The 26,711-nt window shown below is 39.8% G+C and overlaps 1 protein-coding gene across 5 annotated transcripts in view; it reads left to right on the forward strand.

Moving 5' to 3' along the window:
* iqsec1b (IQ motif and Sec7 domain ArfGEF 1b) overlaps positions 1-26,711 on the forward strand; it is a 381,341-nt gene that overhangs the window by 174,153 nt on the left and 180,477 nt on the right. Inside the window, exon 1 of one of the 5 annotated variants that reach the window (XM_078413944.1) lies at positions 11,075-11,243. The exons of the other annotated variants lie outside the window; for them this stretch is intronic. Within the exon in view, the coding sequence (XP_078270070.1) occupies positions 11,221-11,243 (23 nt within the window). The 5' untranslated portion in view covers positions 11,075-11,220. Of the gene's footprint in view, positions 1-11,074; positions 11,244-26,711 lie in introns of those variants that run through there. 5 annotated transcript variants of the gene reach the window in all.

The raw sequence follows: 26,711 nt of genomic DNA on the forward strand, positions 1-26,711 counted from the left end.
CTGTTCCATGTAAACAAATCTTCGTTTCATCCGTTTTTTTCCGTTTTTCTCCGTATAGGTAAGAAAATACTGTATTCAAAACCGTTAATTTTGTGTATATATGGTTAATTACTAAAAACTACAATGATTTTGTGGGTTATTTTGCTTTATGCGGCGAATTCCCCTCAACTCTCCCCGACTCTTTAACTTGTCCCGGAGCCATGGAACCGCGGCGGGGACTGGAGGCAGAATCTGCCGGCGAAGGTTCACCGGAGAGCGGATCACCACCGACCCACAGCCGGGACAAGGCGAGAGATCGCAGCGCCCCCTCGCAAACAACAAACCCACGGAAAATTCCCTCCTCGCCACCACCGCCGCCGCTCACCCCGGGGCTTCTGAACAACAACTACAACACTTGTGTTTGTTCTTATTTCGCTGCGTTAAAGGGAGACAGGGCCGGGGAAGAGAGTGGAGGAGCAGCGCAGATTTTGCTGGCGCTGGGAGAGAGAGGGGAGAGAGAGAGGGGAGGGAGAGTCGGGGTAGAGAGAGCAGCAGTAGAGAGAGCAGCGGGTGAGAGCGGGGGCATGGGGAGGGGCAGGGTGTCAGAGGGTCCGGCGAAGGAGCCCCGCCACTTGCGGGGGCTGCTCTCTCCCTCTCTCTCCCCTCTCTCTCCCCGTGCCAGCGAGATCTGCACTGCTCCTCCACTCTCTTCCCCGGCCCCGTCTCCCTCTAGCGCAGCGAAATAAGAACAAACGCAAGTGTTGGAGTTGTTGTTCAGAAGCCCTGCATCCCCGGGGTGAGCGGCGGTGGCGGCGGCGGTGGTGGCGAGGAGGGAAGTTTCCTTGGGTTTGTTGTTTGCGAATGGCGGATGCGACCTCTCGCCTTGTCCCGGCTCTGGGTCGGTGGTGATCTGTTCTCCGGTGAACCTTCGCCGGCAGCTTCTGCCTCCAGTCCCCGCAGCAACCACTGTGGTTCCACGGCTCTGGGACAAGTTAAAGAGTCGGGGAGAGTTGAGGGGAATTTGCCGCATAAAGCAAAATAACCTACAAAATCATCGTAGTTTTTACTAATGAACCATATACACACAAAATTAACAGTTTCTCCGTTCTTAACTATACAGAGAAAAACTGGAAAAAACGGATGAAACGAAGATTTGTTTACATGGAGCAGAGGAGCTAGAGACAATTCTTTGCCCCCGCGACCTATGACCTGCGTATGCTCAGTCGGAATACCAAACTCACTTATTTGAGTTAAATAAAGTAGGTAACAACCTTTCAGATGTTACCACAATACCCTTCTATCCAAGGCCTATTTATTCTGATTGGAGACTGTTATTCCATTATTTCAAGTGAAAGAGAGAAAAAGGTTAATTCTTTCTCAATTGGTCTAATATCTGTTGGAAAATTCCTAGTGTCTATAACTAAAGAATAGTATGACCAAATGCCTTGAACATTTTTGTTTGATCAGATGGCATCATCATAGATTTGCAAAGGATAAATTGTGCCTGTCGATTCTGATTTGAATCTTTTTGTTTGAAAAAGTGATTAAATTTGTGGTCTGGGAATGTTTATGGATGTTATTTATGTACACATCAAGAGGCATTTGATTAAAAGTCCTGCCGTAAAGATGTTGATGCTAATGGAATTGAAGGCAGTGTATTGATTTGGATAGGAAATAGTTGAACAAGGCACATAGACCAAAATTAATAAGCCTCTACTCAAAGTGTCTGCACTCTACTCATGACGTCCTACAAGGACGGATCTGCGTTAGAACCAAAATTATTGAGAATATTTGGAAAGGTCTTGCATGTTGTTATGGAAAGGCACAAATCCAAATTTACTACTGAGATGGGTGATGGTATAATTTGTGGAATGGGAAGCATAGAATTGCAAAAATATTATAATAATAGAGCTACTATGGCAAATGGATTTCAGCACTGGCAAATTTTTGCTTATTTTCTTTGAAAATAATAAAATGGATGTAAATCTATTACATGACTGGTGAAACATTGGAGATCCGAAGATTCTTAGGGTGGCTGTTGGTCATCTATATACTTAGATTAATAAATACAATGGATAGATGCAGAGAGTAATCAAGAAAGCATTTTGAATGCTGGTGTTTGTATCCAGAACACTGGAACATTTTACTTAGATGCTATTCTACACCAGTACAAAACCCCAATTAAATTACAATTGAATACAATGAACATCCTAGGACATCAAATTTTAAATCACTGGGATAGTTTAGTCTGAGTTATCCAGAATGGTATTTGGACTCCGGATTTGATCATGATGAAAGATGATGAAAACATGGTTGTCCCCTCAAAATGAGAACGCTTATGAATGTTTTCAAGATGTAAGGAGGACAGATATTGTAATAAAATTAAAGCTGGGGACTGGAATAATGGCCCAATGATTAGTCAGCCCTTTTGGGAGTGAAGTTATCAAAAATATTTTAGAAATATCTGTTTTTGAAAACACTTAAGCATTTGGCCTTTGGGTGAAAATATCAACCTCAGAATCAAAACCAATTGACTTTTGCATCCAAGGCATTAAATGAGGAAGGAAAAAAAGCAAGTTTATGGATTTATATTACTGATCAGTCTGAACATCATGAAAGAGTGGAACGGGCTTGCATGACTAAATATTCTTCTCAGTTTCTAAGTTCCTCTCCATTTGAAGTAATCTTGAAAGCACAACTTTAACCAAGCTTGTGATCATTTTTTGCAATCTTGTTCCGTCAAATTTTTGATAACACTCAGGTGACTTCTGGTGTTTTGCTGTATTGCTATCTAAATGAATGTGACTTTATCATGTCAGGTTATTTTTATGTATACATTTGGGGATGCACCAAGTACCATTCATATTAGATGTGGTTTTGTATGCTTGCTGAATGTTTCATGTTAAAAGTATTTTATTTAAATTTTAATAACTGTGGATATAAATCTTTTGTAAAACTTTCATTGAAAGAACTCTGATATTTATATAGAATAACTTGCACGCTGAAATAAATAGCCCAATAAAATGTTCAAAGTTCTTAGTAATGCTTACAATTGAAATAACTGACCAGGGGAGCTTTTTGTCTTTATAGATAAGAATATTAAAGGAATAAATACAAAATGCTGGAGTAACTCAGTGGGTCATGCAGCATCTCTGAAGAAAATGGATTGAAGTTTCATGTCAGGACCCTTCGTCAGACTGAAAGGAAGTGTCCCGATCTGAAATGCCATCTATCCATTTTCTCCAGAGATGCTGCCTGACCCACTGAGTTACTCCAGCATTTTGTATCTCTCTTTGGTTTGAACCAGCATCTGGAATTCCATTTAATGAAATTTTAAAGGAATACTGTGCATTTGCCAGAACATCAGGTTGTTTTTATTTCAAATGTTTTGGGAATTAAATTTAATAAATAAATATATTAATGTCTAGTTTTAGCAATATCGAACACAAATATCTTAAATAATTTTAATTGCAATTTAAAACAATCTTAAATTGTTATACAATGCTGCCAGGAGAAAAAAATGCATTTCCTTCTCTGTATCCTGGAATTTTCAAGTACACATCCACTTTCTTTTAAAATTTGATATAGGATTCAGCATTTATCAGTTTTTTAAACAGTGTCAGATCCTTTCCACTGTCTGGATATTGAAGGGTTTTGCTCCCATCTTTATAAATCTTCTGCCAATCCATACCCCTTGGATTTTTAGTTCCCTGGTAATGGAAATGGGGCTTTTCTATCCAGTCCTTTCACAATTTCAGGACACTGATCAGGGCGGCACGGTGGCACAGCGGTAAAGTTACTGCCTTACAGCGAATGCTGCGCAGGAGACCCAGGTTCAATCCCGACTACGGGTGCTGTCTGTACGGAGTTCTCCCCGTGACCTGCGTGGCTTTTCTCCGGGATCTTCGGTTTCCTCCCACAGACGTACAAGTTTGTAGGTTAATTGGCTTGGTAAATGTAAAAATTGTCCCTAGTGGGTATAGGATAGTCTGAATGTGTGGGGATCGCTGGTGGGCCGAAAGGGCCTATTTCCGCGCTGTATCTTTAAACTAAACTAAACTAAACACTGAATAAGTCTCTCCTTAGCTACATCTTTCAGAAACTTTAGAGAGATACACCGTTGAAACAGGCCCTTTGGCCCACTGAGTCCTGGGCATAGTGGAGGCTTTTCCTTTCTCCTGCAATCTATTTTACGATTGGCTTATTTTTCACTTTCCCTTATCTAGCTAACATTTTCGATGAACATTATTTTATCTTGGCATCATTCTTTGCTTTTTTTTCCTTATACATCCTCTTCAAATCTTTACTGTCTCAACCCCAAAATACTTGTACTTCAGACTTTGAAGTACTAGTGACTGTTTCAAACAATCCTTTTCTTATCAATATCTCAGTCATCTGAAATTGCTACACGATCAATTTTGGAAGTCTTGCTGTTGCTGAGCAGGAAACAGCAGTATGTAACATATCTGCCACCAGACAGGCAATTGACTATATTTTAGTGGTTGAAGTAGAATACTGAATATGGAAATATTTCCGTGAATAGGGCCTGCTCCGTTATCCTGAGCATTGGATGTACTGAAGATTTTTAAATAATTTAATGCTTCATCCAATTGATGATAAACCAGTGTTTCAATTGTGAAGGACTGAGGTTTATAAAGATGAGGCACTCATTCGTGTCTTAACTTGAACTTGCAACTTTTTTGATTTGTAAATGAGTGTTTCCAACCACTCAAGGTGCTGTCAACAATGTAGGAAGGAACTGCAGATGCTGGCTTAAACCGAAGATAGACATAAAAAGCTGGGGTAACTCAGCGGGGACAGGCAGCATCTCTGGAGAGAAGGAATGGGTGATGTTTCGGGTCGGGACCCTTCTTCAGACGCTGAAATTGGTAATGAAACAAGTTTTTATGTTGCATTTTGTAAACCTGTGCTCACTATTGATCAATTAGGACCACAACAAATCATCTCCAGATGAAACAATTTACTTGTGCTGCTTGCAATTTAGTATCCTATACATTACTCCCATGCTGCATTCAAATGCAGGCTCAGTAATTGATTGCGTGAGGGAAACTTAATATAGTCCACAAAATGACCCCAATCTTCTGATTATTTGTCACTTTGACAGTGTTTAATTGTCATATGCACTAGATATGAAATGGAACAATAAATTTGATACGGCTTTAGCGGCACATTAGATGCAACAGCAACAAAAATAAATATACAATAATTTATCAATTATTCAACGTAAACTAGACCACAATAGTGTAACAAACTACATTCATAGAGCAATCATAACAGTGCAAAGTTCGTGGTGATTTGCAGCTGTGATAGGGTTGTGGTTTGAATATTGCAAAGTGGTTCAGGAACCTGGTGGTTAATGGGAAGAAGCACTTCTCGAACCTTGATGTGATAGTTCTGAGGGTCCTGTACAATGTTCCCGATAGTAGCAGTGAGAAGGGGAGCATGACCAATGTGATGTGGGTCTTTGATGATGCAGTGCCCTCCATAATGTTTGGGACATAGACCCATCATTTATTTATTTGCCTCTGTATTTCAAAATGGCCTTTAATAAAATCTGACAATGTGCACTTTAACCACATGTGATTTTCTCTATTACAAATCTCAAATTGTGGAGTACAGAGGCAAATAAATAAATGATGGGTCTTTGTCCCAAACATTATGGAGGGCACTGTATCTCCCTCTCCCCCGGCATCAGTCTGAAGAAGGGTCTCGACCCAAAACATCACCCATTCCTTCTCTCCAGAGATGCTGCCTGTCCCGTTGAGTTACTCCACAATTTTGTGTCTATCTTTGGATTAAACCAGCATCTGCAGTTCCTTCCCACACAGTTTAAAGACAGCTGTGTGAGAAGATTAAAATAAAATACATTTACTTTTTTATCATATAAATTAAAACTTTATGTGAAATAAGGAAAATAATTTCATATTATTTAACCGCATTTATCTTTTCAATCCAGATCCGAGTCACCATGTCACATCTGTTCACTCAAGTCATGGCATAAAAGATCAGTTTTAAAAATTTGCTTCTCAAGACTTTGGAGGTAATAATCTCACAGCCTAGGATTTGCAGTGTTTGTACAAATGCCTCCAAACCCCAGAGAAATGGCTTAGTACCCAATGTATCTCCATCTTAACTATTATTAGTGCAGGAGAACTTCTATGTAATAATTTGATTATCATCATGTTGTGTGGGGAATCGTGTAGTAAATGAGTTGGCTAGCATGTTTCTAATCTTTCTCTTTAATGATTATCCTTCAGAGATTCCATCTTTAGCGATGAAGTGCTTTGAGATGTCCTGAGGTCATAAAAACTAATATGTATAAAAAGTTTTTAAAAATGTGAATCAATGTCAAAGATCATAACACTACCTCATTTCAAATTGACAATTGCTTTTCCATGCAAAACTTACAGATCATAAGGTTTCTCCTTTCATTACTAAGGATATGTCAACTCAACATATTTAAATTTTTAATGTAGCTAAAATGAAACCTTGACCTCTTTGCCTCCTGAGACTGTCAGCTAACATCAGTATCAAACTGTTTGTAAAATTGAAACTAATTAATTAACAACATTAAGATTAAGTAAAATAAACAATTAAGCAGCTTGGTCAAATATTTTGTCAAATATCGTATCTATATGAAATATTTCCTGAGGCAATAATGTGATATTAACAATGATTTATATATTCACAACATGGGGCTATTTATAGATGTACAGCTCCACTCTGACCTGAGTGAGGTTTCCCTGAAAAATGTGCATTTAAAAGCTTTAAAAAATTTGAATCAAAATGTCAAAGATCAAAGCACTATATTGTAAAAATGTCCACTCCCTAGAATTGCCTTTTTCCTCAATAAATACCATGTACTTGTGCTTAATTATCAATGTTCTTGCTCTCCTCACCTTAACGTTCAAAAACTGATTCTCTGTTTCCTACTTATAGACAATAGACAATAGGTGCAGGAGTAGGCCATTCGGCCCTTCGAGCCAGCAAAGCCATTCAATGTGATCATGGCTGATCATTCACAATCAGTACCCCGTTCCTGCCTTCTCCCCATACCCCCTGACTCCGCTATCTTTAAGAGCTCTATCTAGCTCTCTCTTGAAAACATCCAGAGAAATGGCCTCCACTGCCTTCTGAGGCAGAGAATTCCACAGATTTACAACTCTCTGACTGAAAAAGTTTTTCCTCATCTCCGTTTATCTATATTTTCTTTCTGGTTCTGAACTAGGACCATTACGGAATGGGAGCTAATTCTGCTACCTATTATAGTTGCATTCCGTATTGCCTAGTGCATTTTCCCACAGAGATGTGGAACTTTTAAATACGTCATAGAACTGCTAAATATATAAGGAAATATATTTTGAATGGAAAATGTATTCTTATCTCCATGTTCCATAACACGGTCGCATACTTTTCTTGGGTAATGAGTTGCTTCCAATCTACTTTTGTGGATTCTTAGGCAGCTAATGAGACTGGTGGAAGAACTATTCTGCATTCTACCACACAGGGAGCAGAAAGTGGCTGTTGGGTGGGTAGTTTGTGAGGTGGTATGCTTCGTCTACTGCTTATACAACCCTTCTCAGATCAATAGACTTGGGATTCTCAGTACCATCCAGAAGGTTCCTTGTTCCTTTTGAACATTTGTGGGTTAGAGCTTTTCTAGGGTTTGTGGGGAGGTTGTACACGGAATCTTTTTCTATGTGTAAGAAGGAACTGCAGATGGTGGTTTAAACCGAAGGTAAACACAAAATGCCGGAGTAATTCAGTGGGACAAGCAGCATCTCTAGAGAGAAAGAATGGGTGACGTTTCAGGCCGTTTGTAAGTTTTGCATGGTAAGGCAATTGTCAATTTGAAATGAGGTAGTGTTGTGATCTTTGCACATTGATTCAAATTTCTATGTCTATCTGGTAATTTCCTCCCATACCTGTGCTCAGAATAATGCTCCTGTGTCGTGAATCCTGGTATTAATTGTGCAACATTGTAGCACGCCCAAATGAGAGGAACTAGGTCTTATTAGTGTTCCTCAATTTTGGTCCAGGTGAAGGAAAAGCTAAACTTGTTCACTTAACTTGGAGAATATTACAAGGCAGTATTAGTGATGTTTTCCAATGCCTGAGTTATCAGGTGTCAGCAGTTGGATTTCAGAAGCAAATAAAAGGGTAATAATTACTGCTGTCTAGTCGATCATGTGTTATGTGCCAGATCTGAGATTTTCAATTTCAGATGCCCCTTTACTCAATTGACCAATAACTGTGCTGGAGCATTAAAGGCTAAGGTGAATTTCCTCACCAAACTCTGCCTTTACTGAGTGGTAGCTCCCAAGATATGGGAAATGACCAATGTCCATTTTCCAGGGAGTTGCCATGAACATCAGTTGTTAGTCAACGGCCTGATGCAGCAGTTGATGGGTGTAGCTGGGAGATTGGTAGTGGACCGTGGTTTTTCACATTTTAAGAGTATGGCCCAACCTCTTGTGTGCTTCATTTATCAAGTTACCAGTGTTGTGGAGTTCAGTCTCAAAGCATGCACAATGCAAGCATTTTCTACATACAGGTAATGTCCATGTTACAAGGAGTTGTGCTCCTAGAAAGCCGGCTGTATGGTGAGTTTTTTCTGTACGTCACGTTATCAAGAAATGCGAGTTGAAAAATAAATTGTGATTTTGCGCAGACATTTCGTTTTATTCTGTATCTCAAATTTTTGAGTAGTAATTTGTGAGCTCGGTAAGGGTGAATGCCCACTATCCGAGTGGCCATAATGCAGGGGTCACCTATACTGCAGCTCTCCTCCAAAGGCTTAGATTACCCTGGTTATGAAGTATGCAAGGAATTCATTGGTATCTTTGGTTCTAAAGAATGATTCTACTTTCATGGCAACTTTATTTCAAGAGAGATGCAACAGTGTGGTGAGAAAGATTAAACGTATTGAGGCATGATGTAGCCTTGTTAACTGGGAGCTTCACTGAGATTGGCTGTGTTGTGTACCCATTGATTAGTGTCGGAGCTTGCATATAGATTTAGATATATATATAAAACATAGCACAAAAAATAAGGAAATTTGTGTTTGGTAGATTATTTCTTTGTTGTAACAATGTTTCTTGGCAATAAATCTTATACCGTTGGAAAGCCTGTTTATTTCCCTTTTAAATGGTGCCACATTTGTAAGGAACATGCATTTGTGGGATGAGCAGCAGAGCTGAGTATATGGGTTGCGCCCATGAAAAATTTGCCAGGAGTCGAAGGTTTTAGTGAATTCATATAATCCCACGCACATAGGCTGGTGGCGATCCCTGGCGATCCCTGCATTTTTCTTGGAGTTTTGTACAGTATGGATCATGTAAACTGTATCTTTAATGGACAGTGTCTGCACTGTGATTCAGGGAACAGCTCCTTCGCCTCTGAAATGCAAAGGTTGAGAAGGACCGAAGCACTGACTTTCCCTTTGGTCAACAGTAAGGAGTCTCTCTGTAATTAGCACAATGACATTTGTCTCCATTCCTGAAGGTGGTCATATGGTGGTATCATTAAGAACCTAGTTATATCCTCTTCCATAGCCTATGTGCATGGGATTATTATCTGAATGGTGGCCGATTAGATATTATCTGAATGGTGGCCGATTAGGTATTATCTGAATGGTGGCCGATTAGGAAAAGGGGAGATGCAACGAGACCTGGGTGTCGTGGTACACCAGTCATTGAAAGTAGGCATGCAGGTGCAGCAGGCAGTGAAGAAAGCGAATGGTATGTTGGTATTCATAGCGAGGGGATTTGAGTATAGGAGCAGGGAGGTTCTGCTGCAGTTGTACAGGGCTGGATAGACTCGGCTTGTACTCGCTGGAATTTAGAAAATTGAGGGGGGATTCCTATAGAAACTTACAAAATTCTTAAGGGGTTGGACAGGCTAGATGCAGGAAGATTGTTCCCGATGTTGGGGAAGTCCAGAACAAGGGGTCACAGTTTAAGGATAAGGGGGAAGTCTTTTAGGATCGAGATGAGAAAGTTTTTTTTTACACAGAGAGTGGTGAATCTGGAATTCTCTGCCACAGAGGGTAGTTGAGGCCAGTTCATTGGCTATATTTAAGAGGGAGTTAGATGTGGCCCTTGGGTATGGAGAGAAGGCAGGTACAGGATACTGAGTTGGATGATCAGCCATGATCATATTGAATGGCGGTGCAAGCTTGAAGGGCCGAATGGCCTACTCCTGCACCTATTTTCTATGTTTCTATGTTTCTATGTTTCTCAGCTGTGGAAGATAAGATTATGGATTTGTACTGAAACTATTCACAGAATTTTAGCATTGCAGTGGAGATGTCTGTCTGCTCTTGAGGCTTTGTTATTGTAGAACTAATTATGTAAGTGTGAGTTGTAGAACTGTACATCACAGAGACTGGACCTTTGGCCCATCTTATCCACGACAACCAAAATATACTCTTGTTGTTTTATATCGTACAATATATATTGTTACAATTACTTTGTCAAATTCTCACAAATAAAATCATTATTTGATTTTGTCAGCTATTTGAACATAGAATTGTAGAAATTGAAGCATTGCTCTTGCCAAAGAAATGGTGCTGTGTGACTGAAAAATACTGCTTAATGTCTGTCAATATAATGTGTTCTTTTCCACACTAAATTTGGAAGCTTTTCTGAAGTTTGGTGTGATTAAAATTTGAAGGATTTTAGTTAATCTTCCTCTGTCTTGTGAATGTTCATTAAAACTAAATACATCTAACGCACCATTCATTACGTAATGACTTGCCTATAAATTGATTTGCATTGTCAAAGGACCAAGATTTGCCTCAACTGAGAACTGATGTTGCCATGGTGATGTGGCACCAATCAGGAATCACTATTTTGGACTGAACTACATTGGTTTAATAGAGGTGGGAATATAGCTTAAATGTGACTATATTTCATGCATGTTGGATTTTAAGAGTAAATTAAATAACTGAAATTTCATTTAATTTAGAGAGAAGTCTTTTAAATTAAGTATCATATGCAGAAAAACGATCTTTTCGGAACATATTACAACCCCATCATATCTTACCCAGAGCTCTGTTTCGGTGATGCAGTTATTTGCTGCTTGCATCAAACTGCTGTGTACGTGACCCTTTTAACTGGGCTGGAAGAAATGTGGAAGTCCAGTGATTGTAGTTTTTGCCAATAGCCTAATGAACCATCTTTGCTTTTCATTCGATCATCAAGGTGACACAGCTTCAGAATGGCCTTTAGACATTATCATTTGTAAGTACATGGTTACCTGATATTTCTGAGACATTTAACAGGTTATGGTTTGAACAGTTAGTTTGTGGTAACATTAAAAGATGAGCAAACAGCCATCTGATGATTGTAAACCCCTTTGCAGTGATTTAATTATTTTATTGCAATTGTCCTGACTGCTATAATATTTCACCATCCACATTGCATATAGAAGCAGATATTTTAATGTTTAAGGCGATGGATAAGATGGTTGCAGTCAGGTGTATTGCCAGAATGTGATTAGACTTCAAAGCAAAATTTTAATTTTGAGGCATGTCTTGCAAAGTGGTTGATTGCAAGGTGCATTCAAAACACATAAATATGTAGGCAAGGACTGCAATTTTGTAATGTATCACAACATATATTTGTACTGTGTATCCTGGTCTCTTAAAAAAATCTGTAAGTGGCGGGGCCAGATCTTCATTTCTGGGTGTGGAAATGTGTTGGAGTTCGGGTAAAAATAAAAAAATGTAACTTGGAAACAATCGTGATTTTTGAACATGTGCACGACCATTTCCTTAGTGAGATGTTTAGTACATAATTCAACTGATGATAATCAAGAAATCATTTTCTGTTAACAAGAAACCTGAGCTAATCTTTCACTGATCACTGCCTCCACTGCTCATTTATAAATTGTGTTGCTTCGTTATGACAGTACTTGTTACCTGCCAAATGTGGGTAAGAAACAAATGTTTTGTATAATATAAATGAAAGATTAAATGGGAATACATTAGTAATGTATGTGCACTCTTTTTTTTGATGTGCACAGAAATCATGTATTGCTGGCGACCAAAGAGGAACACCAACACCTTTAGTTGCTATGTTAATGTAGGATTTAATGACAGGAATTGCAAATAAATTAAGTGATCAGTCTATGAAGAGAAAAGTGCCATTTTTGATATATTGTAATTATGTTAGCTGTCAAAAATTGAAGTTGAAGTCTATCATAAAACATACCCCGTATTCCTTGTTCCAAGGTTTTTGTAGTTGTTTGAATTTTAAAATATTAATTTACCCAAATCTGTTCATATGAATACATATGATATTTTAATTCCTTGATGAGTTAATATCAGCATCCAAGTATGGCCTGATAACTGTTTTCAGATGCAATGGACCTTGAGTCTACAGTGATCCCATAAAACTAATCATATTTGTTGAGGGTAACAAATATTTGGAGAAATTTTAACGCAATTATCTCTATAATCCTTCTTCTTGCTCAATGTAAAAAAAAAAACTAGTGTTTAAATTTTCTTTGGCTATTTTAATTTAAAATATTGCAGTGGTAATTTGCTCAGTTTTACATTATAGTATATACACTATTAGAATTCATGTAGTTTTTATTTGAATCTATTTTAAAATATTCATTGAATACTGGAGATCATATGTAAGAGCATTTTGTATTCCAGGCGGTTCATCTTTATATTTTAGGATTGACAAACCAGGCTATGTACGCAGAATATTTCCATCTGACATGTTCAATAGTACAGCAAAAACATTGGGCACCTTTTATAAACATTGGACACCTTTTCGACACCTACACTAAAAATCAATCTAACTGATCAAACATGATTTGAAGTCAAGATAAATGAGTACAATTTTAAAGTTAAATTTATGCCGTCAGTGTGCAAGCCTTTATGACTTGCCACAGCTGATGGATTTCAATTACCATTAACGGCCATTGCAGCCCCAACACCTTTGGCCATGGAAAACTGTCAATTTATTTTTGTGACCCCCATATGTATTGTGCACTGTTGAGAAATAGAGATGTGCTGCTGTAACTTAAATGGCAGCCTTCAGATCCAGATGGAATGAAATTCATTGCTTGTAAGGCACATATTCTGTTTGTCTGAATCTGCTTTTGGGGATATGGGGAGAAGGCAGGAACGGGGTACTGATTGAGAATGATCAGCCATGATCACATTGAATGGTGGTGCTGGCTCGAAGGGCCGAATGGCCTACTCCTGCACCTATTGTCTATTGCTTTTCATAATCCATATTTAAGTTTTAAAACTGAAATGGGTATTTAATTTTCTCTTTTTCACTCTACCCTGATTAAATATAGGGGCCCAAGCAAGCCATTTAGCATGATTTATCAAAGCTATGTTTTGAAATGCTCTAATTTAAATTGCTAATCCTGTCCACACCTTTTTAACACAACTCCGTGCATTGCGTAAAGTAGCAGCACATGCTCTGTGTTTCAGATGAATACAGGACTCTCCAGAGTACACAATTTAAGGCAGAAATTCTTGTGTTGCGGTGGTGTAATGCCAGTCCTGCCAAACTGACAATGCACTTGAGATGGTGCGTTAGTTATGCAAGGGAGTCATGCCATTTAAAAGGAAGATGGAACCACCAAATCTTTCTGCACAATTTTAGAAAACGTCCTCACTTATGTGCAGGTTTATTACAGCTGATCTGAAGAAATATTGATTTGAAGAAAGTTTCTTGGTGGAGATGCTACGGTAAGATCACAGTATGAGTATCTTGACTGGAACTTTGATGTTTGTTTTGAGGGTATAAAACCACTGGGGATGGAGTGTGATAGGGATCATGAGAAGTGGATCTGCAGAGCAGACCAAACTGTCGGAAGGAGATTGCAATAGGAGAAATATTCTCAGCATCAGGAGAGGACTAGTAATGCTATTTATTGACGAGTAATTAGTTTTCCTATGTGCCTCTGATTGTTGAGCAATGTATTAGTACAGCAGCCACGAAGAAGACCTAAAGTTCTCTTGGACATGGCATTAAAATCACCGTATCCTTGAATTTCTTTGCCTTAAGTTTGTTCTGTCTGTACAGAGTTTGTACCTTCTCCCTGTGACCACGTGGGTTTCTCCAGGTGCTTTGGTTTCCTCCCACGTTCCAAAGATGTGCACGTTTGTAAGTTAATTGCCTTCTGTAAATTGTCCCTTGTGTATATGGTGGAACTAGTGTAAGGGTGATCGCTGGTCAGCGCGGACTTGATGGGCCGAATGGCTTGGTTCCACACTGTATCACAAAATTAAAAGGTCACCAGGGGTTCTCTGGTGTGGAATTCATCCTTCAAAGCATGCACAAAGAGTGCTGTAATGGTGACCGACTTTCCGGGAAATATTTTCATATTTTTCCATATTTAATTTAAATTATGAAAAGGAAGGCGCCATTCAATGATCGATTGAAAGATACAGCATAGAAACAGGCCCTTCGGCCCATCGGGTTTGCTCTGACTTTTGATCATCTGTTCACACTAGTTCTATGTTAACCCTCTTTCACATACACTCTCTACACGCTCAGGGCAATTCACAGAGGCCAATTGACCCACAAACCGGCATGTCTTTGGGATACGGGAGGAAACCGGAGTACCTGGAGAAAACCCATGTGGCACACGGAGAACGGACAAAATCCACATGGTACTCGAGGTCAGGATTGGACGTATGCCTCTGGAGCTGAGGCAGCAGCTCCATCAGCCGTGGCATTGTGCCGCCCGAATGCAGCAACTACATCAATGCTTTGAGCACCGTGGAAATGGTCGTGATATCTGGATTTTTGAAAGGCTAGCTGTAATTAAATAGAGTATGCTACAGCTTTAGCAGTCTCGCTAAACTGATAAACTGATGCTAGAAAAGGGAAGTATGATTAACTAGATCAAAAACTGTAAAGCAGTTGAAAATACGAAATTACTTCAGTGCATTATCTCTTTCCTGTTACAGTGTACAAGATGTCGTTGAGGTTACATTTGGAGTATTGTTTTCAGTTTTGGTCACCCTGTTCTCGGAAGGATGTTATTAAAGTGCAGAGAGGTTAAGGGGCAGGAGGCGCAGTCCTCTTTCTTACAGTTTGGCTTTCTGCCCAACTAATTGTTCAAGCGCTTTTGATTGCAACATGTGCCTTCATTTAGTTCAACAAAGAAACTGACTAAAGAACCTGGACACCTTTTGCCTGGACTTGAGGGCCTGAGCTGTAGTGCAGGGCTGGGCAGGCTAGGACTTTGTCCCTTGGAGCACAGGAGGTTGAAGGGCAATCTTATAGAGAGGTGTATAAGATCATAAGGGGAATAGATAGGGTAAATACACAGTCTTTTAACCAGAACAAAGCAATCATGAACCAGGGACAGAGGTTTAAGGTGAGAGGGGAAAGATTTCAATAGGAACCTGTGGAGCGACTTTTTTTTACACAGCTTGTGGTGGGTGTACGGAACAAGTTACCAGAGGAGGCAGTTGAGGTAGGTACTACATCAACATTTAAAAGGCATTTAGACAGGTACATGGATAGGAAAGGATTAGAGAGATTTGGGCCAAACTCAGGCAGGTGGGACTAGTGTAGATGGGGCATCTTGGTCTGCATGGGCAAGTTGGGCCGATGGGCCTGATTCCGAGCTCTATGACTGATGGAGCAGATCAAGGCTTTTTGATGTTGCAGATGCAACATCATTGTATCAAAACATTGCATGTCTAATCATCTGAATATTTTAACTTTCTGTGATCATGACCCAGAGAGTTGTGAATCTGTGGAATTCTCTGCAATGGAAGGCTTTGGAGGCTAATTCACTGGATGTTTTCAAGACAGAGTTAGATATAGCTGTTGGGGCTAAGGGAATCAAGGGATTTGGAGAAAAAGCAGAACGGGGTACTGATTTTGGATGATCAGCCATGGTCATATTGAATGGCGGTGCTGGCTCGAAGGGCCGAATGGCCTACTCCTGCACCTGTTTTCCATGTTTCTATGACGTTTTCTTGACTTTCTGTAATTGCTTGTTTAACAGGGTCTGAGACCTCTTGCTGCTTTGATCTGGGTAGGCTGAAGAATCCTCATGCAGCCATGTTTGCAGCCTCCAGAAGGTTTTGTTGATGCAATTTAAGGAATTTGGCAGTTACTATAGTAATTGCTAGCGACATGATGAAAGACCTGTGGGAAGGTTGCTGGTTCCGAAGTCGGAGTGTCGAAAGATTGTATCTCTAAATCCCATTAATATTCTTAAATTTATCAACATTATAAATATACAAAATCTAAAAAAAACTGCTGAAATTTAAATTAAAAATGCTGGAAAAAACTCAGCAGGTGAGGCAGCATTTATGGGAAGAGAAACAGTTAATATTTCAGGTCTGAGAGAGGATTCCAGCAACAGCAGACATATTTTTAATAGGCAACCACAGACATGAACAGCTTTTGAGGTGTTTGTTACCTGATGCATAACTGGTACTATTAACTAGGTTGACCTTGAAACTTAATCAGGGTTGTGTATTCTGAATCGTATTACTTCTAAAATATTTAAGTCTCCTGCACTGTAAATTTTTCATGTATGATTGGTTTCCAAGGCAAGAACTGTATTTCAATTGCCGAAAAGGGTGTACTAAGGTCCTGCTTCATTTGCTGAAATTTCCAAGGTAGGCTTTAAGTATTGGTTGCCTTGAATTTTGCAATTTAGAATAGACACCAAGAATTTAAAATATATATTATTTGAATAATGTGCCAAATGTTTATTACACTTTTAAGGATGAAAAAGATCCTATTTAATTGATTTAACTGAATTGTTTATCCTGCGTTCTCCGCTTATGAAATTTGGTTCCGTTGACTGAATTCTATAAAATGAGTAGAGCCTGCAGCACATTGAAAATAACTGAATGGGGATGAATTTCTAGGCATTAATGCTTAAAATAATGAATGATTTCTTCTGCTACTGTCAGCAATCACGCTAGAGGAATAATAGATCAAGCTTGTATCAGGAGATTTTCTTTATTGCCAGTTTAGTGATATCTTCACAAACGGTTTTATTCACACATTCTATTATGCAAGTTTTTTTTCACAAATTAATTCTTATATCATCCTCCGAAACTAGCTAATGTAAAACATCCTCGTCATACAATCAACATCGGAACCAAACGCAGACCTGATTATATGTGTTTAATTTGTGAATCTTCACAGAGATGGAATATGTGCCAGGTTATTCTTTCATTACATCATTTGTTGCAGTAAAAAGCAAATTGAGTATCTTCTTAATTATCGCAGATGAGCCGATAACTTGGTTTTGAAACGTGTGTTGCTGTGCTAAATTCAGCATACATTAATCCACAATGATGCTGGAAATGTGTAATAAAATTGGAAAATGTTGGCAACATAATTGAAGAGAAATTTGACAATTAAATGTTTTTTTCTTCAGAAGATGGGTGTGGCAGAGAGAACAAGGATTGGGAAATTGGGGGTTCTTGAAGAGCGTAAGTGATACAGGTAGTGGCGCTGGTAGCGGTTAATGAATAATGACCTATGTCTGGAGGTATAAATAAGAGGAAATGTATGAAGCGTGATGAATGATAACACTAGAGGAAACAAGATTGCTGTAAATGTGAAATACGAGGTTGATAATTTGTATGGTTCAACTCTATCTAGTTCAGAAGACTAATGTGTAGAGTCGGAGGTTGCGGTGCTGTTCCTTAAGCTTGATTAAGTTTGGATGAAAACTTTAAGCAACCAAAGACAGAGATCAGAGTAAAATGAGAATTCTAGTTGCCTGTCAAAAGCGAGAAGCTCAGGTTAATATTGGGGACTGAATAGAGGTGTTCTGTAAAATGGTCACCAAATCTTTGGAAGAGAAAGACTTATCTAGTGATGGCATCATGTTGAAGGTTTTGGAATTTGCAGACATTGATTCATTGTAGGTGGAAGCCAGTGGGATGGACATGCGGACAAGGAAAACCCTTTCATGTTCTATGTGGAAGCAGATGGGTTGGGTACAGTGACGTGATATATTTACTCCTACTCTGACTACTCTTACGACCCCATTTAATTCTCCCAATTTCTCCTCTTTTGTCTCTTCTGATCACAGCACCATTTATACAGGTGTTTTGATATATCTTCCATTTTCCTCAACTATGGCTTTTCCTTCCACCACAGTTGACAAGCTCTGAAGTTTGTTCCATCTCCCACATTTTTGCACTCATCCCGCAGTGGTCTTGCCATCTATGGCAGACTGCAAAGGTACTGTCAGTTTTCAAGGGGATTGACAGATGACACCTTTGGTTTTTCTGATGTTACTTTTCTGTTATTACTTTGATGAATGTAAATTGATGATAATATTTATCATCAATAAATATTGTTCAAGGATGCGTCAAAAATGCAATGAGAAAATTAGTAATTTTCATGTGATTGTAATATAATCCGTTCAATTTGCATCAGGTTCATGGCTGTTAGTAATGCATTGAATCGTTTTTATTTACATATAGTTTTGATAAATGAAGAGAAAGACTTTTAGTCTGAATGCTTCGCTACAAACATCAATAAGACGTCTCGCAATTGGTAGAACTCAAAACAAATCATATTTGAAATATAGATTGCTACTTCAGTGAACCAATTTAATTGCAGTTTCCATGAGCAAATTTTGAATCATGCAATGTACTTGCATAGTTCTTGTACAGCATGTGAAAGGAAGTGAAATAAAAAAAATAACTCTGCCATCAGGCAAATGTCTCTGCTTGGGTTCTTGCATCAGTTTGAGAAAGAATTGTAAATATGTGCTCGGGATCAACCCTAAATTGTATGGGCGTGCATAATGAAAATAAAATACTGCGAATGTTGGAAAACTGGAATAAGAATAAGGAAAAAAACAAATGCAGAAAAGCATTAGAAATTGATGTAGATGCATAATCTTAATGAATAATCTTAAAGCCAAAAACTAAAGGATAGCTGGAGGAGAAGTTCTGTAATCAGCCAGATGGTTATTAGCCAATGAATTTGACAAACATGAAAGGCAACAATATTCGTAACTGTTAAAACAGAATCACAGAAGATGGGGTTTAAAAAGTGTTAATTGTTATGACAAAATTGGAAGGAGGCATGGAATATCTGGGAAGAAGTGCAAGATTCCTTGACCCAGGAACGTGGCAGAAAGATGTTTAGTTTAGAGATACCACATGGCCCACTGAGTCCACATCACCTGCTCACTACTTCCACGTTATCCCACTTTTGCATCCTACCCACTAAAGGTAATTTACAGAATTAAGAGAAAAAAAATAGTTAAGGCATATGTGGGTCCCTTGAAGACAGAAGCAGGGGAATTTCATTATGGGGAACAAGGAAATGGCAGACGAGTTGAACCGGTACTTTGAATCTGTCTTCACTAAGGAAGATACAAACAATCTCCCAGATGTTCTAGTGGCCAGAGATCATAGGGTGACGGAGGAACTGAAGGAAATTCACATTAGGCAGGAAATGGTGTTGGGTAGACTGATGGGACTGAAGGCTGATAAATCCCCAAGGCCTGATGGTCTGCATCCCAGGGTACTTAAGGAGATGGCTCTAGAAATCGTGGATGCATTGGTGATCATTTTCCAATGTTCTATAGATTCAGGATCAGTTCCTGTGGATTGGAGGGTAGCTAATTTTATCCCACTTTTTAAGAAAGGAGGGAGAGAGAAAACAGGGAATTATAGACCAGTTAGCCTGACATCAGTGGTGGGGAAGATGCTGGAGTCAATTATAAGAGACGAAATTGCGGAGCATTTGGATAGTAGTAACAGGATCGTTCCGAGTCAGCATGGATTTACAATGGGGAAATCATGCTTGACTAATCTTCTGGAATTTTTTGAGGATGTAACGAGGAAAATGGACAGGGGAGAGCCGGTGGATGTAGTGTACCTTGACTTTCAGAAAGCCTTCAACAAGATCCCTCATCAGAGATTAGTGGGCAAAATTAGAGCACATGGTATTGGGGGTAGGGTACTGACATTGATAGAAAATTGGTTGGCAGACAGAAAGCAAAGAGTGGGGATAAATGGGTCCCTTTCAGAATGGCAGGCAGTGACTAGTTGGGTACCGCAAGGCTCGGTGCTGGGACCGCAGCTATTTATGATATACATTAATGACTTGGATGAAGGAATTAGAAGTAACATTAGCAAATTTGCAGATGACACAAAGCTGGGTGGCAGTGTGAACTGTGAGGAAGATGCTATGAGGATGCAGGGTGACTTGCACAGGTTGTGTGAGTGGGCAGATGCATGGCAGATGCAGTTTAATGTGGATAAGTGTGAGGTTATCCACTTTGGTGGTAAGAATGGAAAGGCAGATTATTATCTTAATGGTGTCAAGTTAGGAAAAGGGGACGTACAACGAGATCTGGGTGTGCTAGTGCATCAGTCACTGAAAGGAAGCATGCAGGTACAGCAGGCAGTGAAGAAAGCCAATGGAATGTTGGCGTTCATAACAAGAGGAGTTGAGTATAGGAACAAAGAGGTCCTTCTGCAGTTGTACAAGGCCCTAGTGAGACCACACCTGGACTACTGTGTGCAGTTTTGGTCTCCAAATTTGAGGAAGGATATTCTTGCTATTGAGGGCGTGCAGCGTAGGTTTACCTGGTTAATTCCCGGAATGGCGGGAATGTCGTATGTTGAAAGATTGGAGCGACTAGGCTTGTATACACTGGAATTTATAAGGATGAGAGGGGATCTTATTAAAACATATCAGATTATTAAGGGGTTGGACACGTTAGAGGCAGGAAACATGTTCCCAATGTTGGGGGAGTCCAGAACCAGGGGCCACAGTTTAAGAATAAGGGGTAGGCCATTTAGAACGGAGATGAGGAAAAACTTTTTCAGTCAGAGAGTTGCAAATCTGTGGAATTCTCTGCCTCAGAAGGCAGTGGAGGCCAATTCTCTGAATGCTTTCAAGAGAGAGCTAGATAGAGCTCTTAAGGATAGCGGAGTCAGGGGGTATGGGGTGAAGGCAGGAACGGGGTACTGATTGGGAATGATCAGCCATGATCACATTGAATGGCGGTGCTGTCTCGAAGGGCCAAATGGCCTACTCCTGCACCTATTGTCTATTGTCTAGAATCAATTGACCGACAAACCTGCATGACTTTGGAGTGTTAGTGGAAACTGGAGTATCCTGAGAAAACCCATATGGTCACAGGGAAAAAGTACAAACTCAGCACAGACAGCACCCGTAGTGATGATCGAACCCAGGTCTCCGGCATTGTGAGACACGCAAAAGGAAGCACTCTGTATCCCAGCTCACGTTATAACAATGAACCAATACCAATTCTAACACTGCATTCCTGCCAATCCCCGATAACCTTTCACCCTGTGTGGAGGGAATAGACAGCTGATGTTTTACATTGGGACCCTTCTTCAGATGGGTCAAGAAGAAGGATCTTGATCAGAAACATTGTCAGTTCATTTTCCTCCACAGACACTGCCTGACCTGCTGAGTTCCTTTAACCCCCTTATCAAAAAGCAATCTCTATCTGCCCAATTTAAAAAAAATTATAGCTGGCTTTCTTGGAGCCAGGGTATATGGGTGAAGCGTGCTATACAGGCAAATCATGCCATAAATGTGTACAATCAAACGATATGTTAGTACATCTAATAACGTAAAAAAAGAAAGGAGCAGTGCAGAATATTCTTGTGGAGCTACAGAGAAAGTGCAGATATAAACAAAAGTATATGGGCAACAATGAGGTAGATTGGAAGATCAGGAATAGATCCTTAGCATATTAGATGAAGTGTTGTCAATGTTGTGCTTTCTTGGCTGTCAGACCAGGACAAATTGTTGGTGATATTTATCGCTTGTAACTTGAAGTTCTCAATCATTTAGACAAACAAGGGCTGATTAGGGATAGTCAGCTTGTTTTTTTATGTTGGAGGTCGTGTCTCAGGAATCTGAGTAAAAAGGTTGATAAGGGCAGAGCTGTAGATGTATATATGGACTTCAGCAAAGCATTCAACAAGGTTCCACATGGTAAGCTGCTCTAGAAGGTTAGATTGCATGGGATCCAAGGAGCGATAGCTGAATTGATACAAAATTGGCTTCATGGAAGGAAGCGGAGAGTGATGGTGGAAGGTTACTTCTCAGACTGGAGGCCTGTGTCTTATGGTGTTCCTCAGGGTTCGGTGCTGGACCCATTACTATTTATCATCGATATTAATGATTTGGATGAGAACGTACATGGCAAGATTAGCAAGTTTGCAGATTACACAAAAGTGGGTGCTATTGCAGATAGTGAAGATGGATGTCAAAAATCGCAGCAGGATCTTGATCAGTTGGCCAGATGGGCTGAGGAATGGTTGATGAAATTTAATACAGAGAAATGTGAGGGGTTGCGTTTTTGGAAGTCTAACATGGACAGGACCAACACAGTGAACAGAAGGGCTCTGGGGAGTGTTGTAGAATAGAGGGATCAACGAGTGCAGGTGCATAGTTCCCTGAAGGTGATATCACAGATGGTTAAAAAGGTTTTTGACATGTTGGCCTTCATCAGTCAGAGTATTGAATATAGACGTTGTGAGGTCATGTTGCAGTTATCTAAGACTTTGGTGAGGCCGCATTTAGAGTATTCTGTTCAGTTCAGGGCACCATGCTAAAGGAAAGGTGTTGGAAAGGGTACAGACAAGATTTACGAGGATGTTGCCAGGACTCGAGGGACTGAGCTTTCTTGGAGCCAGGGTATATGGGTGAAGAGTGCTATACAGGCACTGAGTAAGGATTGAGTAGTCTGTGACTCTATTCCTTGGAGCACAGGAGGATGAGGAGTGATCGTATAGAAGTCTATAAAATCATGAGAGGACGGCACGGTAGCGCAGCGGTAGAGTTGCTGCTTTACAGCGAATGCAGCGCCGGAGACTCAGGTTCGATCCTGACTACAGGTGCTGCACTGTAAGGAGTTTGTACGTTCTCCCCGTGACCTGCGTGGGTTTTCTCCGAGATCTTCGGTTTCCTCCCACACTCCAAAGACGTACAGGTATGTAGGTTAATTGGCTGGGTAAATGTAAAAATTGTCCCTAGTGGGTATAGGATAGTGTTAATGTACGGGGATTGCTGGGCGGCACGGACTTGGAGGGCCGAAAAGGCCTGTTTCCGGCTGTATATATATGATATGATATGATATGATATGAATAGATCGGGTAGACTCATAGAGTCTCTTGCCAAGAGTAGGGGAAACGAGAACTAGAGAAAATAGGCTTAAGGTGAAGGGGGAAAGATGTAATAGGAATCTGAAGGGTAACTTCTTCACACAAAGGGTGGTGGGTGTATGGAAAGAGCTGCCAGAGGAGGTAGTTGAGGCATGGACTATTGCACTTTAAAAAAAGCAATTTGACAGGTACATAGATAGGACAGGTTTAGAGGGATATGGACCAAATGCAGCCAGGTGGGACTAGTGTAGATGGGACATGTTGGTCGGTGTGGGCAAGTTGGGCTGAAGGGCCTGTTTCCACGCTGAATGACTTGAGTCCCTCTGTGCTTCAGCACCATTGATGCTGATTTGGGTGGGTACTCCACCTTGCTTCGTGAAGTTGATGGTGAGGTCCTTAGTTTTGCTGACATTGAGGTTGGTGTCTTGAAACCATGTTAGTAAGCACTCTATCTCCTTTCTGTGCTCATCATTGTTTGAAATGGAGCATCAGTGTTGTGAATTATTATTGTGAAATGAGTTTTGTCAAAATTAGAGTGAAAGGCAATAAATAGGATCTGACATGGGTGTCTTTGTTGTCTAGATGTTCCGGGAATCAGTATAGGATGCTGGATGTCATTGACACCTGCAGATGCAGATTTTCAGAAGAAGACTCAAAGTGCTCAGCAAGTCAGGCAGCATTTTAGAGCATTTTAGAGATAGGTGATGTTTTGGGTCGGGACTCTTCTTCAGGCTGATGGAGGGGTGGCGGGGGTTGATAAAGAAAGCTGGAGGATTCCTGTTAAAAGCTCTCTTCCAGCTTTCTTCCCCACACCCTTCCCCCTACAACCAGTCTGCAGAAAGGACCTGACCCAAGATGGCACCTAACTGAGCTAGTTCCATTTCCCTGCATTTGGCCCATATCACTCTCCTTTCATTTATCTGTCCAAATGTCTTTTGCATTGCGTGTTTTGCATGCAGGTAAATCAAACGTAAGTGATTACAATCAAATCAAACACGAATACAACTAGTAATGCAAAATTGAAAATACTGGAGTTTTGGGTGTTTTCGGTAGCTTTCAGCAGTACAACGAATGTATCCTGCAATCATAGTCAGAAAAAATCCACTCCTTCAGGAAATTTGTCATTATTTATAATGTTTCAAAATTTTCATTTGATTGTAATACCCTGAAAATTATTTGAAAGATGGAAAATCTGTGAATAGGTCAAATATAAAGGGTGTATGTAACGTTACTGAAGAATCTAAAAATAACTGAAGTGCGTCTGCTACGTACAGCTAGAGGGCGTTTTAGTGCAAAATATGTGATTGTATTGTTTAGTTCCATGTTTTATTTGATAATTCTAAAACAAAATTACTGAAAGCAGTGTGTAGAATTGTTGAACATTTACAACACAGGAGACCATTTGCTCATGTCTGTACCCCTCAAACAAAACTACCCAACTTTTCAGAAAATCATCATCAACATTTAGATCGAGACTCTTCAAACAAACGTCCAGTGAATATTTTTTTCCTCTATATTTTTTTAAGGCTGCAAGTTCCAGACCTCTACCGCAATCTGCGTGAAACATTTTTCCTCATCTACAATGGTTCAATGGTCCTTTATTGTCACATGTACCGAGGTACAGTGAAATTTGATTTACCGTACAGTCATACAAAAAAAGCAACAAGATACAAAACTACATAAAGATTAAACATCTCAGCAGCGCCACCTCAGTGGCGTGTGAGAATCCCCAGGGCACACAGCATAAGTGGAGACCCACAGCCATCAGTTCAATCTCCTCTGGTCCTTGTAACAATTACTTTAAACCAATGCTCCCTTGTTTTTTGGCTCTTTTTCATGGGAAATAGATCCTTCCTATTTACTCCATCTCACTCTCTCATAACTTTGCACACCTCAGTTAAATATTTTCTAGTGCCCTCTGTCTGATGAAGATAATCCTAGCTTAACTACTTTTTCATCAGAGCACATCTTTTGTACTTTTCGCAACTCTTTGTACCTTCTCCAGTCACATTTTTCCTAAACACTGGTGACCAGAACTGTATGCGGTACCAAAACTACATGCAGTTCCAGCATATCCTTCCTGCTCTGATATTCTCTGCTTTGGCTAGTAAAGGAAAGAATCCCATATGCCTATTTAACCACATTATTGATCTTGCTATCTTTGAGGACCTGTTACCTGTTTATATTAAATTATCTAATGAACAATTTTTTTTCTGCTTTAAAATTTCACTCTGGTTTGTGGTCTGTTTTAAATGGTTGCGTAATGACAATGTTTTATTTCATGATTGCTTGAGTTAGTAGTCAACCTCACACTTCAAAACAAATAAATACTAATTGGCCAATGAAAGGTTTTTTAAACAGAAATGAGATTCATTTCATTTTTTCATGAATGCCGTATAATGCCCAGCAACATGTCTTTTCCAAATTTTTTTATTGTTGACTTGAATAATTGGATAACTGGTTTCAATTTTAAATTCTCCTACCTCTTTTTTTTCTATATAACCCCACATTCCACAAAGTGTTATTCTTCACAAAAATAGGAAAACATCCTACTGAAGTCTTTATTACTATTATATGTTTCCTCATCTATTTTGAGTATTAGGAGAAGAAAATGGGAAAAGAGTAATGCCCAGCAGAAACATCCAAATGGCCAATTACACAATCAATTTGGACTTCCCCTTGCCAGAACTCATTGTTTAGAGAGTCAGAGTTGTGGAGCATGAAAACAAGCCATTGAGCCCAACTTGTCCCTGCTGACCAAGATGTCTATTCAAGTTAGCCCATTTGTCTGTTTTTGGCCCATACTTCTCTAAATATTTTCTATCCATGTACTTATCCAAATCTCTTAATCATTGTAGCATCCCTCTTGGTTTCATATACTGATAGTTCTGCTACAACACGACAGTTGCGTTTCTAAGCAAGCTCGTTTTAGTTTTAGAGATACAGCGTGGGAACAGGCCCTTCGGCCCGTCGAGTCCGTATCAACCAGCGATCCCCCACACATTAACACTATCCTCCACACACTAGGGACAATTTACACTTATACCAAGCCAATTAACCTACATACCTGTACGTCTTTGGAGTGTGGGAAGAAACCGAAGATCTAGGAGAAAACCCACGCAGGTCACGGGGGAGAACATAGAAACTCCGTACAGACAGCACCCGTAGTCGGAATCGAACCCGGGTCTTCGGCGCTGTAAGGCAGCAACTCTACCACTGCGCTACCATGCCGTTATAGAAAGTCGTGTTGTAAAAGCAGTGGTTTCATTGAGGGAAGGAATTTAGGGGCTGGAGAGTTTCAGGCTTGCAAGTACAAAATTATTTCGCCCACAGGATTTTCAAAAATAAAGGTTGATTTAATAGCCATAGGTTTATTTTTGTTACTGTAAGATTTTATGTTACTTTGATTAAAAGCATATAATTGCACAAATGCCTCAAAAAGGCAGCCATCATCATCAGAGATTCATGCCACCCCGGCCACATTCTAATTTCATTCTTGCCATCGGGAAGAAAGTATAGGAGCCTAGGTTCAGGAGCAACTTCCCTACAACCATCAGGCTATTAAACACTACAA

This window comes from Rhinoraja longicauda, chromosome 17 (assembly GCF_053455715.1).
Source record: "Rhinoraja longicauda isolate Sanriku21f chromosome 17, sRhiLon1.1, whole genome shotgun sequence".
NCBI lineage: Eukaryota > Metazoa > Chordata > Chondrichthyes > Rajiformes > Arhynchobatidae > Rhinoraja > Rhinoraja longicauda.